Here is an 11956-nt window from a genome sequence, read left to right as displayed (position 1 = left end):
CTGTTCTTGTCAGTCTTTAGGCCGTACAGCAGTTCCTCAGTCAGACTGAGGTTTGGTCTTGAACAGAACCATTCTCCCATCTTTCTGTATTTTCTCTTAATCCAAACAAGCGTTGCTCGGTGGTCTCCAGCCATACATACATGATTTATCTTTAAACAGTGGCTTTTCCTGGGAATTAGTTCTGGCTTATGCATAAACTCTCCAACCTTTGGTATGAAGCTTTTGCCTTGCTTTTACTTCTCTAATAATCTTACTTGTCTGGATGTTGTTTTTTGTTGGCAAGAAATAATTTTGGAAATTTAAACAAAATGTGAATTTAATAAAGGCATACCAGGTGAATTAAAGTCGTTTTAGGTATTTAATAATATTATTCTATGGTTTTCTCTTTCTGAATGAAAGTTTAGATTACAAAGGAAGGTCTGAGCATGTGTGTGTGTGTGTGTGTGTGTGTGTGTGTGTGTGTGTGTGTGTGTGGCTGCGAGTGAGGAGTCACTGATCTGCAGCAGCCTGAGGTGAACAGCAGGATGAGGAAATAAAAAGATGCTATTGAATGGGTGCCCACACACTGATCTTGTGATGTCCATGCACACATAGTTGTGAGGTCATGTTTCAATCTCAGGCATAACTCAAGTTTTCCTAACAGTTGCCTTAACAATATCCTGAAAGTATTCTGTGATTTTCCAGTTCTGAATTTTAGAATATCTGTCCAATGGTTTTCATTTCAATTGTTAACATGCACGGCATATTTTCTTTCCTGTAAATTCGTGTTTATCACCAGAGCTGTGCATCAAGTCTAACTCTAAATGTGTCTTAGCAGTAAAAAGAAAAGAACACAGTTCATGTTATTTTTTTTAATGTAAAATCATGAAAAATCTTAAAATGAAACATTTTCAAATGAATAAATTATATTAAATGAATGAAAAATACTTTATTTATCCCAGAAGGAGATTTAAATTATGTGTAAGTTGTTGTTGTTTTTTATTATTTAATTAAAACAACATAACTTATAACAAATAAAACACAGCCAAAGACGTGCAAACTGAGCCCAGTCTTTTCTTACTGAGGGTGGTGCCAGTTTACAGACTCCCAGTGATGTCAGAGGTGAAAACAAATTTTATGGTAATTCAGATCCAAGGCCGTTTTAAAGAGAGCGAGATGCTTGGAAGGTCTCTGGGAGTTGTGTTGGGATTTAGGACTGCAGGGTGAGGATCAAGGCTCAGAAAGGAGACTGACAACCAGACACAGGATGAAGACTGTGGTGCTTCTCGTTTTGGCTTTTAGCTCAGCCATGGCAATCAGTAAGTACATCTGATAAGTCTTCAATTCAGCTGTTTAGCAGGTGTATTTCTTTACAACACAAAATTGGTACAATCAATAGTTTTTATGTGCTTTTCTCTGATTAAACATAAAAGTAACAATTAAAGCCTTGTTAACAAAAACAGAACAAAATTTAGATTTTTTTTTTTCTGTTTTTCTTCTTTGTTCCTCACGTTTTTACATGAAAATGCTAATTTCTAGTACGTTTGGAACTATAGAAAAATAATCAAATTTAGAAAGAAAAAACATTTATCACTTACAAATCACAAGATTGTGTGGACATTTTATGAAACTATTATACTTTATATTGTTTATCTATCTATCTATCTATCTATCTATCTATCTATCTATCTATCTATCTATCTATCTATCTATCTATCTATCTATCTATCTATCTATCTATCTATCTATCTATCTATCTATCTATCTATCTATCTATCTATCTATCTATCTATCTTCCTTGTTAGTTTTTGTGTTAGCTTGTCATGGTTAGGATCAGAAATTGAACAGTAAACTGAGGAATCTTTAATTTCACACTTATTTCATGCTATTACACTCAGACAGGGATGATGTGTAAACTTTTGCATGGTAAATTATGCCATTACAGTATTTCCTCGGGGCATTCTGCAGTAGTCAGATTGGTCCTTCAGTCATTGACAAGTTTGTGTTGCAAGTCAGGAAATTAGACTATATTTCCTGACCATGTTTTTCTAATAATTGGAGAAAGTTATGAATTAATTAGTCAATTAAAATTGAAAGTGTTTTAGCTACAAGGATCTCCTGGTGTCTTTTTCACCCCCACTTACTCACACATCACGAGCTGGGAACAACAACCGATGTCTGGGAGCCCTCATTCCACACACTGGGATTACTGATGTTGCTGCTCAGCTGATAGTCACATGAAAAGGATTGAGGGGGATTGGGGGCCGTGTGACTTCCACTACCAAGAACACCTCTCACCCCCCTACACCAGAAACATGGTTCCTTTCCTTAAAACATTGTGTAAATTCTACAGTTTATGAGTGCAGTGTAAAAGGTCAGACATCTTTAACTCTACTGAAAGACCCTCTGAATGGTGAAGACACACTAGACTCCAAACATCACTGTCACAGATAAATGAAGTATTTTTTTTCAGATTTCGGCAGAAGTTGCTTTATTTGACACTTTTTTAACCAATTGTTTGATGACTTTATGATACTTTTTGTAGGACAAAGAAGTAAGTTCACACGTTACCGATCATGGAACTCTCGGATGTATCCGGTGTGGCAAGACGGAGACCCAAGATTCAGAAACTGTTGGAACGGTGAGAGATGATTTCTTTGTCTGAACCTCGTGTTATTCTCTCTGCCAACCCATCTGAAGATGTTAAACTGTTTGCAACATATATTTGCAGGTGGTGAAGTAACCTTTGATCTTAAGAACGACGCGCCCACCCTAACAGGAGCCAAAGCCACCTTCACAATCAATCTGAATTTCCCACCGAACCAGACAGTGCTGCCTGATGGACAGGTGGTGTGGGCACAAAACTGCACCATTGATGGTAAGATAACTTCTCCAGCGATGCCACTGTGCAGGGGGAGTGTTACTGGTTACTATGAAACATGTTTTAGACTTAATCATCTTTTCAATAAGTTTATTTTTGTTTTGAAAATCCTAATTATTTGTATATTTTATTTAAAAATATATGATAAATCTTAATGAATATGTGCATGTGAACATGCAATTAAAAGCTCAATCTAATTTCCATCTTTATTTAGTCAGCAAGATGATAAACAGCTGAAAATGTTCAATATATCATCAGTTTGTTCCATAAAAGTAGAAAAGAAAGCTGGTAAATCAGTCACAGTTGGTTTTGATATTTCACATTTTGGGTGGAATAAAATATACTAATTTAACTTTATCATGTATTGTCAGAGAGATGATTACAATGACAATGGTGACTTGGATGTTAATGATGATGGGTTAGTGATGATGACTTTTATTCTGATTGGTAGTAGGCTATTGGTATTTTTTTTAATTAATATTAACAATATTTATTAGTTATTTTTAGTAAAGATTTACATATTATTCAATGTTAAGTTTACAAATTTATTATTAAAATGAATGTTTATATGATTATTTTTAGTGAATAAATGAGTGCAACAATGTTTTACGTGACACTTGAACCACAACTTAACATACTTCGATGGTTCTTGTATTTATTCCCTGATGTTCTCCTTTGTTTTGAGGTTTGATCATTTCTCTGTCCCCTGCATCATCTATGTTTCAGTATTGTTTCTAATTTTTATTTTCGAAATAAAGTAATAAAAAAAAAAAAAAAAAAGCGATATTCTTTAATGTAGAGTTATATTACACGCCAGTGATTACTAGTATGTTAAATTACTGGTTGCTAGACATTACTATTAATATTTACCGTCCCACACTGTTGTTTGTTGTTACATGTAAATTGTTTTATAAAGTAAGAGCATTTTCTATTTTGGCTTCTTTTTAGTGCATGCCTTTAAAGCTTCATCTTAAAGTTTTTTTTTGTTTTTTTTTATGTTTCTATTACTAGTCTATGCTCTGTTGCACCACTGCACTAAGAAAAATTTCTAGTTTGTAAAACCTTTCACTGACAGTGGCAAGAAAAACTGATTCTGATGACTTTGTTCAGGTCGCCAGTATCAGGAGGGCGAGGCTGTGTATCCAGACCAAGACGATCAGTGGACTGGAGTTTTCCCTGATGGCACGCCTTTCACCAGAAGCCAGAACAGGAAACCCCACTATGTGTTTGTGTGGAAGACTTGGGGTAAATAACAATCAGTTTGTTTAAAATTCATGTTGATTTTTGCAAATATTGTGCATTTTGAAATGGATGTTGTATCATGGCTCATTTGAGATTAATACATTTTAATACATTTCCGTATAGTCAGTGTGTGATTTATGAAAAAATCAGAGGGGGGGTGTTTTAAAAAAATCTTTTTTTTAAATAAAATAACTGGCAACACGTTATCTTTCATGCAGATTTCCTCAATCCAAACTGAAAGAAAAATCTGGGATAATAAAAATTAAAGTCAGTATAATGTTCCCAAAATTTTGGCCTATTTAAAAGATTCTTGTGTTTTTAATGCCCTTACCTATAAACTTAGCAAAACAGTCAGTTATGGGGAGGGATCTCAGCTTTGTTTGACCTTTTCCCCGTGTATATAGCTTTTTATATAGCTTTTTGACTGCCTAGACCAAAGACTGGATCATTAGTCTACCCCCCACTGGGATAGAAAAGGAATGACCAGAGGGGGGGGGGGGGGGGGGGAACATTGTCTAGAGCCTCATTTTCTGTATTATCAGCTAAAAAGTGATTAAAGCATCAAAGTAGACTAAGATGCAAATTTGATAGTTTACTCTGCTGCCATTAAAAGAGTTTATAAAAGAGAGCTTAAGTGTTATTCAAGTAATCCCTTCTCACCAACGTGTGGAGTCAGATACATCAACTATACACACACACACAGACACACACACACACAAACAGACTTAGGAAAAAGAAAGAGAAATGCATGCACACACAAAAGAAAAAATGTGCTAGAAAGAATACATATGTGTATTTTTGCTTTTGTTGATATACACACAGTTATCTGGCCCTGGAAGTAAGAAACTAACCCACTTTATTTTTCCACTTCACCAAGTTACCCTCAGTCATCAAAGCATTTTGGTCTTTCAGGGCGTTACTGGCAGGTGGCAGATGGTCCATCTTCCTCACTCACCATCGGAACAGACAATGTACCTTTGGGCTCCTACAGCATGGAGGTTGTCATCTATCATACCCGAGGAAGAGACAGATTCGTCCCTCTCGGTTACGCCTCCACTACCTTCGCCATCACAGGTAACCACTTAACACATTAAACGTTCTTACTCGAGATGAAACAAGTGTTTCTACAACTTTAGCTCTTCTAATAATGAGTCCAAACCCTTTGTTCTGTCTTTAGACCAGGTTCCATTCAGGGTTTCGCTCGCTCAAGTCAATGATGTAAATCAAGCCGACCAGAACTTCATCCAGAACCAAGCCATCGCTTTTACCGTCACACTCCACGATCCCAGCCAGTATCTGAACAACGCAGACGTCAGCTTGAGCTGGGACTTTGGTGACAACAGTGGGACACTCATCTCCAGGGAGCGTACTGTCACACACACATACCTCTCTGTGGGAACTTTCAAACCTCAGGTGGTGCTGATGGCAAGCATCCCAAATGGATGTGGAAACCCCACTGCTGGTAGGACTTTAAATGACTTCATTTATTATATACAGTTGTGCTCATATGTATTCATCCCCTTTCATTAAAGAAAAGGTTGAATTTACAACAGTCACTCAAATAACTGGAGACTTAAAAAAGGAACAATAACTAAAAACTTGCAAAAAATATATATAATTTAGTCATATAAGACCCGTTTTTTTTATTTTTTATTTTATTTAATTGAGTTGAAGAAAGAAAGAAAAAAACAACAACAAACAAATTGGTCCTGGACAAATTAGAGCACTTTTCTGATGAACAGTGGGACAAAATACCTGAAGTAGAACCAGGTGAAGCAGAAGTCTGACTGAGAGGAACAGAAAACACCTGACTGTAGCAAAAACATTAAAGGATTGTTCAACAAAATATTAGTTTATGAGTGAAGTAATATGTAATAAATTATCTTATTTGTTTGCGTTTTAATAAAAATATTTCTATTGAACCAGAATTAGAAAATAATGTAATGATTTTCATAAAATTTTTATTTATTATTACTTTAGTCAATTTCAGCTTATTTTACAGGCAGCTGTTTTTTTCCTTCTTTAAATGTGGAGTATGTAAGATTTTCAATATTAAAAATATTGTAGGTTTTTTTAAAAATATGTAGGTTCCAGTTTATCCATATTTGATGTGTTTAATTAATGACAAAGAACCTTCTTAAATGTTTGCCTACCAGTAAAAAAAAAAAAGTGCTTTTTTTCATTTGTCATTAATTAAACTTGTAATTTAATAATGCATTAAATATGAACAGACTGGAACCTACATGTTCAAAAAACTTTCTAATTATGATTGTAGTTATTTTATTAGTTAGTTTATTTTGAAAATATTGAAAATCTTACATACTCCACCTTTAATGAAAGGGCATTAATAAATAAGAGCACAACTGTAACTTCTATAAAACTGCTTTACTTAACAGTTTTACGTATTTCTTTCAGCTGTTCCCGTGGATGCGTCTGCTGCTCCAGCTGTAGTTGTCATCGCCTCCACCCCTGCAGCCGTACCAGCTGCACCAGCTGAGGGAGGGGATGCAATTGCTCTGGATGTGCCTGCCTCTGATGCCACTCCACTTGCTGTTTCTGTGCAGCCTGCTGACGCAGCCACAAACACAGAAGATGGCGAGCCAGCTGCTGACGCTGACACCGACACGGAGGTTGTAGAGGTTGCCTCAGTGGCTCCTGCTGTTGTAGATGCTGCTGCAGAGGAGACAGATGCTACGGTGGCAGAGGTTGCCACCGTCGTCCCCGTCGCACCAGCTGCTGAAGAGGCAGCAGATGATGAAGCAGCTGCTGAAGACGACGCTGCTGTTGTGGAAGAGGCAGATGCAGCTGCAGAAAACGTACCTGCGACTGATCCCGCAGCTTCAGCTGCCCCAGTTGCAGGGGGAGAAGAAGCTGCAGTTGAGGTTGCTGACACAGTCACCGTTGCAGCTGTGGTAGATGCAGCAGCTGCAGAGCAAGAGGCTGCAGTCACTGCTGCTGCTGCTGCCGTGGAGCCTGCGGTGGCAACCGCTGCTGCCATAGAGGTTGTCCAAGCGGAATCTGAAGCCCCAGCTGATAACGTTGTAGCTCTTGCTGCCACAGAAGCCACAGCTGTAGAAGAGGCGGCACCAGCAGCCGATACGGAGGCCGAAGTGCAGGAAACTGAAAATGTGGTTGCAGCTACTGCAGCTGCTGCAGCTGCTGCGGGTGAGGAGTTATTAAATAAAAATCCCCACAAAAAAAAAAAAACTAAAAATAGTAAAAACATGGCTTTTGAAAATAAGATACTAACATCCGTTTTCTTTGTTTTCATTTGTTTTTAATGCAACAGATGAGGACGAGGCTGTTCCAGCTGAAGGTGAAGTTCAGGCTGAAGTGGAAGCTGATCCAGCACAAGTTGCCCTCGTCATTGCCAAACGACAGGCACCAGAGCTGACAGCTGACTGCACCATCTACCGCTACGGCTCCCTTGCCACATCTGTAGACATTGTCCGTAAGTGTTATTGTGCCATTTTAGGCACTAAACATTACAGCTAGGATGATACCACTATGGAAGCGATCTCCAAATATGGTTCTCAAAGGACAGAGCCCTGCAGGTCTTGAATGTTTCCCTGCTACAACACACTTTATTCAAATAAAATTGACCTCTATAGCTTGTTTTCAACTTCAGCAGGGACACATCCAACACCTGCAGGATACTGAGCCAGGAGGACCAGATTCGGAGATCCCTGTACTGTGGTATAGTAAAGAGGATAAGGGTTTTAAAATGTTATTCTCTTCCCAACATGCAGAGGGTATTGAAAGTGTAGAGATTGTCCAAGTGTCAAATGTTGTGTCACTGGCGACTGAACTGGATCAGAATGCTGTGGATGTCACCATCAGCTGTCAGGGAAGGTGGGTTGCATTCTTCATATAAGTAGCTAAATAAAATCAGATATCACAAACATTTCCTCTATTCTCACTTAAATATTTCATAATCCAATGTTTTATGTTTTGGCACTCTTAGCAATCTAAATGACATTTTTAGACAAAACAAGTGGTTCAAATGATTATGGATCAGTCTTTTATGATAATCTTTTTATGCATTTGAGGCCTTCTGATGTGTAATTTCTTATATATTTCCGTCAGTTTAAATTCAATAATCCTCAAACATTAGGCTACTTCTGCTCTTTTTGTAACGTTTTCTTCTTCTTTTCTGTTTCCTTTAGTCTGCCAAGTGAGGTCTGCACTGTCATTTCTGATGCTGACTGTGTCTCACCGGTTCAAACCATCTGTAACGCAGCGACACCCTCTCCAGACTGCCAGATGATCCTTCGTCAGTTTTTTAATGAGACAGGAGTATTCTGCCTTAATGTGTCGCTGACCAACGACGTCAGTCTTGCTGTGGCGAGTGCTAGAGTCAATGTGGCCGTAGGTGAGTGGGTGAAAAATCATTCAATGGAAACTAAAATGACTTTGAGTTATTTTCTCTCATTTGTAAAATGATATTAAATTTCTTTCAGCCTCTGGTGGCTCCCCAGCTGGAACTGCTGCAACAGTACTGGGTGTGATGGTTCTTGCCTGTGTTGTTTGTTGCGTTGGTTTGATGTACAGGTGAGTGTGTCATTTCAGGAATATTGTGGTCAAAATGAGAGACAGCCTAAACAAGAATAACATAATTTATTAGATTAATAAACTTGTCTGCAGAAATGCTGCATTCATGGCAGCTCATTTTCATTATGTTAAAAAAAAAAAAAAAAAAGGCAAAAGATACTCTTCAACATTGAACCCATGACACAAGGGGCATGGGTTCCATGCCCTGATCCATAGGCATGGAACTAAACTGAGAAGGACTAAACTGAGTACCCCTGATCCATAGATCAGGGGTACTCAGTTTAGTCCTACAAGGGCAGCAATCCGGCAGGTTTTCCATGTATCCTTGCTCCATCACAGTGGACTCCAGCTACTGAGCCATTGCCCAGAACCTGATTAAGCTCCGTTTAATATGAGTCAGGTGGGTTGAAGCAGGATTACATGGAAACCCTGCTATATTGATATCTCAGAGGACTGAACTGAGTTCCCCTTGCCTAGACTAGAAGGCAAGCTTTAGAGCTCTAAAATGGCCAAATCTGCCCTTATTGTTTGTTCTGAGACAAGCTAATCCCCTCTTAGTTTAGGGGTGTCCAAAGTCGGTCCTCGAGGGCAGCTGTCCTGCAGGTTTTGGATTATAAATTCAAAGTTTCTGAAGTAACTTATGACTCAGGGGTGCTCAAGTCCGGTCTTTGAGAGTTACTATCCTATGTTTTGCTTCTTCAACACACATGAATCAAATGAAAAGCTCATTACCAGGCTGCTGCAAAGGGTTGATGAGGGAATTTCAGCCACTTGGTTCAGGTGTGATGGAGAAGGGATGCATCTTAGAGTTGCAGGACGATAGATCATGAGGAACAGACTTGGGCACCAGTAGCTTGAATACAGTGTGTTTAGGGTTAAGAAAAACTGCTTTTAAAGCTGAACCCTGAATTTACATGACTGTGGTTTGACAAGAGGGCAAAATGTTCATTCATGCAACTGACTGTCATTAAGGTACGGTATGTTATTTCTTTTTAAGCCTTCTGGAAGCAGTCGTCTAAACCAGTAAACAATAAAAATTACTTTACACTGCATGGCCTAAAAGTACTTGAATACTAGAATTCATTATAATAAAGGTGTGTTTTTTTTTTGGTTTTTTTTTTTAGAATTTTGTTAGCTTTTGGCCTTTATCTCAAATTTAGAGGATTGAAAAGTAAAACGTATACGTGGAAATAAAGTAGTCCACCAAAGAGCTACGGATAGGCCACAACTTAAGCCTTCTGGGGATTTGCAGTCAGTAAATGGGGTACCCAGTCTACCGAGTTATCCAGCAGCACCTCATGGATCGTCTTTCTCAGTTACATTTGGCTTTAAGATCTGTTCTGCTTGTTTGTTTTATTTCTTTTTACATTTGTCTATTAAAATGGTTGTGGTTACAACTCTGTTTTTTTTTCTAAAATTGGGTTTGTTGAGCTTTTAGTTGACATTTTTCTGTTTACATGTTTGTATAAAATGTGTATATTGATAGAAAAATCCTGTGGCAATCACCATACAAACGTCAACGCGACTCATTTGCCCCACATGCAGGCAAAAGCTGGGATTAAGAGATTTCGTGTTAAATTTCTTTATATCTGACTCCCATCTGTCATGTCTCCCAATAGGCGCTTCAAACAGTACCAACCGCTGAGGGAGGATGGTGCTGCTGATAATGGAGGCAGCTTTGCAGTGACATCGGTGCCCTTGCTGTTGTGGAACTTGTTGAGTCGACAGTCACCAGGAGAAAGCCGCCCACTTCTTCAGGGAAGGATTGTGTAAAAAATCACCATCAGTTTATGCAATCAGCATGTACAACATCTGCTAACACATCACACTCTCTGTAGTGGTACTGTTACTCCCAGCCCTGAAAGTAAACCTGACCCTCGTATAACATGTAAAAATCTGCAGTTATTTCTGTCACAAGTAAAATTCTATTTATTTCGTTCTATAACGTCACTAAAATCGGTAATTAGAATTAATCTGAGCCATAACAAAGATCCTCTTATTTGTGGCCTGCTTTTACTAAACCTATTGGCAAATCGGTGTTAACTCATCTCAGTTCAATTTCTTTAAGATGACGTTTATCATAGAACATTGTGTTTTCTACACTGAAATGAATAAAATGGTACTGTATCACCATCATGTCTTTTTTTTATGTGTTTTGTCAGTTTATTCTGAGGTGAATTAACATTATTTTACATAAACAAGTCATTAAGCAGCTAAATCGGAAGAACATTTTCAGTCTGGTGAATTAGTAACTTTTAGAAAATGAATAAAAACTATAGGTCTACACTATATAAGTCCATAAATGAACAGAGGCTTTGGCATGACTGCAAGTATGCATCAACTTCTGGTAAGTGAATAGTTCAACCAAACAATTAGCAACTTAAAAACGAAGACATAATAAAATAAACATGCAGTCGTGGTTTTATTCATCACCAAACTGTCCAACTAGGTTCACACATCAGAGCAGCAGGAGGCAATCTGACATACACAAACTTTATATAATTACTGATATAAATTAAGGTTAAGAAGTTAATTCATGCATTTGACTCATTTCTGTATAAATGTGATAAGTTTAAGAAAAATTGGAATGTTATAGATTAAAATACATTAATCTGGTGCAAAATACTTCTGCTCCTCATTATACAAAGCCAAAAACTGAAATTTAACTTCAGAGGTCTTAAAAGTTGGATTCAGACTAAACTTCAAATATCGCAAAAGTAATTAAAATATTGTGGAGAGTGCGTGTCTCCGAAACAGACGTGTTTCCAGCAAATATATTGTGACATTTTGAGCATATCTGAACATTAGGCAGGACATCTTAATGTATATGAGAACTACAGCCCTGATCTAGTTAAACAACCATAATGATCAGCAAACTGGCTCTTCTCTCCATTAAAACACGTATTTATTAAGAAGTTGCACGTATTTACAAAATGCAGAAGGCAAAAGATAACTCACTCAGGGATCTGCATTAAGCAGTAAACATGGAACGTTGCAGAAAAAAAAAAAGACATATCAACATAGTAGTACATAGCACTACTAATATATAACATAGTAGCACTTAGAAGAGTTTGATCCTTCTGTCGTTGTGTCATCTGGCAAAAACATCAACTAAAGTATCAAGGTTGACGCCCTTTGCCCTTTTTGACTTAAAAACACCCGAATTACTCAAACGTTCACTCATATTTGTTCTCAAACGAGTTTTGATCAGTTTAAGTCCAGAGAAACTACGCTCACAAGATGCTGCGCTAACAGCTAGCGCAAGTGCAATTTTGCATGGTTCGTAAAACTCCTCAAAGACCT

At 37.8% G+C, this 11956-nt stretch overlaps 1 protein-coding gene across 1 annotated transcript; it reads left to right on the top strand.

Moving 5' to 3' along the window:
* Positions 1-1182: 1182 nt before the first annotated feature.
* On the top strand, positions 1183-10715 carry pmela (premelanosome protein a). Its single transcript, XM_079241708.1, has 12 exons — positions 1183-1298; positions 2525-2620; positions 2711-2857; positions 3971-4105; positions 5015-5176; positions 5280-5564; positions 6518-7267; positions 7392-7553; positions 7852-7954; positions 8269-8474; positions 8563-8653; positions 10273-10715. The coding sequence occupies exons 1-12, from the start codon at positions 1247-1249 to the stop codon at positions 10424-10426; spliced, it is 2343 nt and encodes a 780-aa protein (XP_079097834.1). The 5' UTR covers positions 1183-1246; the 3' UTR covers positions 10427-10715.
* Positions 10716-11956: the final 1241 nt, after the last annotated feature.

This window comes from Telmatherina bonti, assembly GCF_933228915.1.
Source record: "Telmatherina bonti genome assembly, chromosome: 6".
In the NCBI taxonomy this organism is placed as follows: domain Eukaryota; kingdom Metazoa; phylum Chordata; class Actinopteri; order Atheriniformes; family Telmatherinidae; genus Telmatherina; species Telmatherina bonti.
This window is presented reverse-complemented; position numbering and strand designations above follow the sequence as displayed.

What these genes read in the sequence shown, in the direction of transcription:
- pmela (XM_079241708.1), top strand. Translation starts at nt 1,247, where the DNA reads ATGAAGACTGTGGTGCTTCTCGTTTTGGCTTTTAGCTCAGCCATGGCA. An exon ending in ATGTGGAAACCCCACTGCTG is followed by an intron (nt 5,565 to 6,517) that starts GTAGGACTTTAA and finishes TATTTCTTTCAG; the next exon opens with CTGTTCCCGTGGATGCGTCT. An exon ending in TAGAGTCAATGTGGCCGTAG is followed by an intron (nt 8,475 to 8,562) that starts GTGAGTGGGTGA and finishes AATTTCTTTCAG; the next exon opens with CCTCTGGTGGCTCCCCAGCT.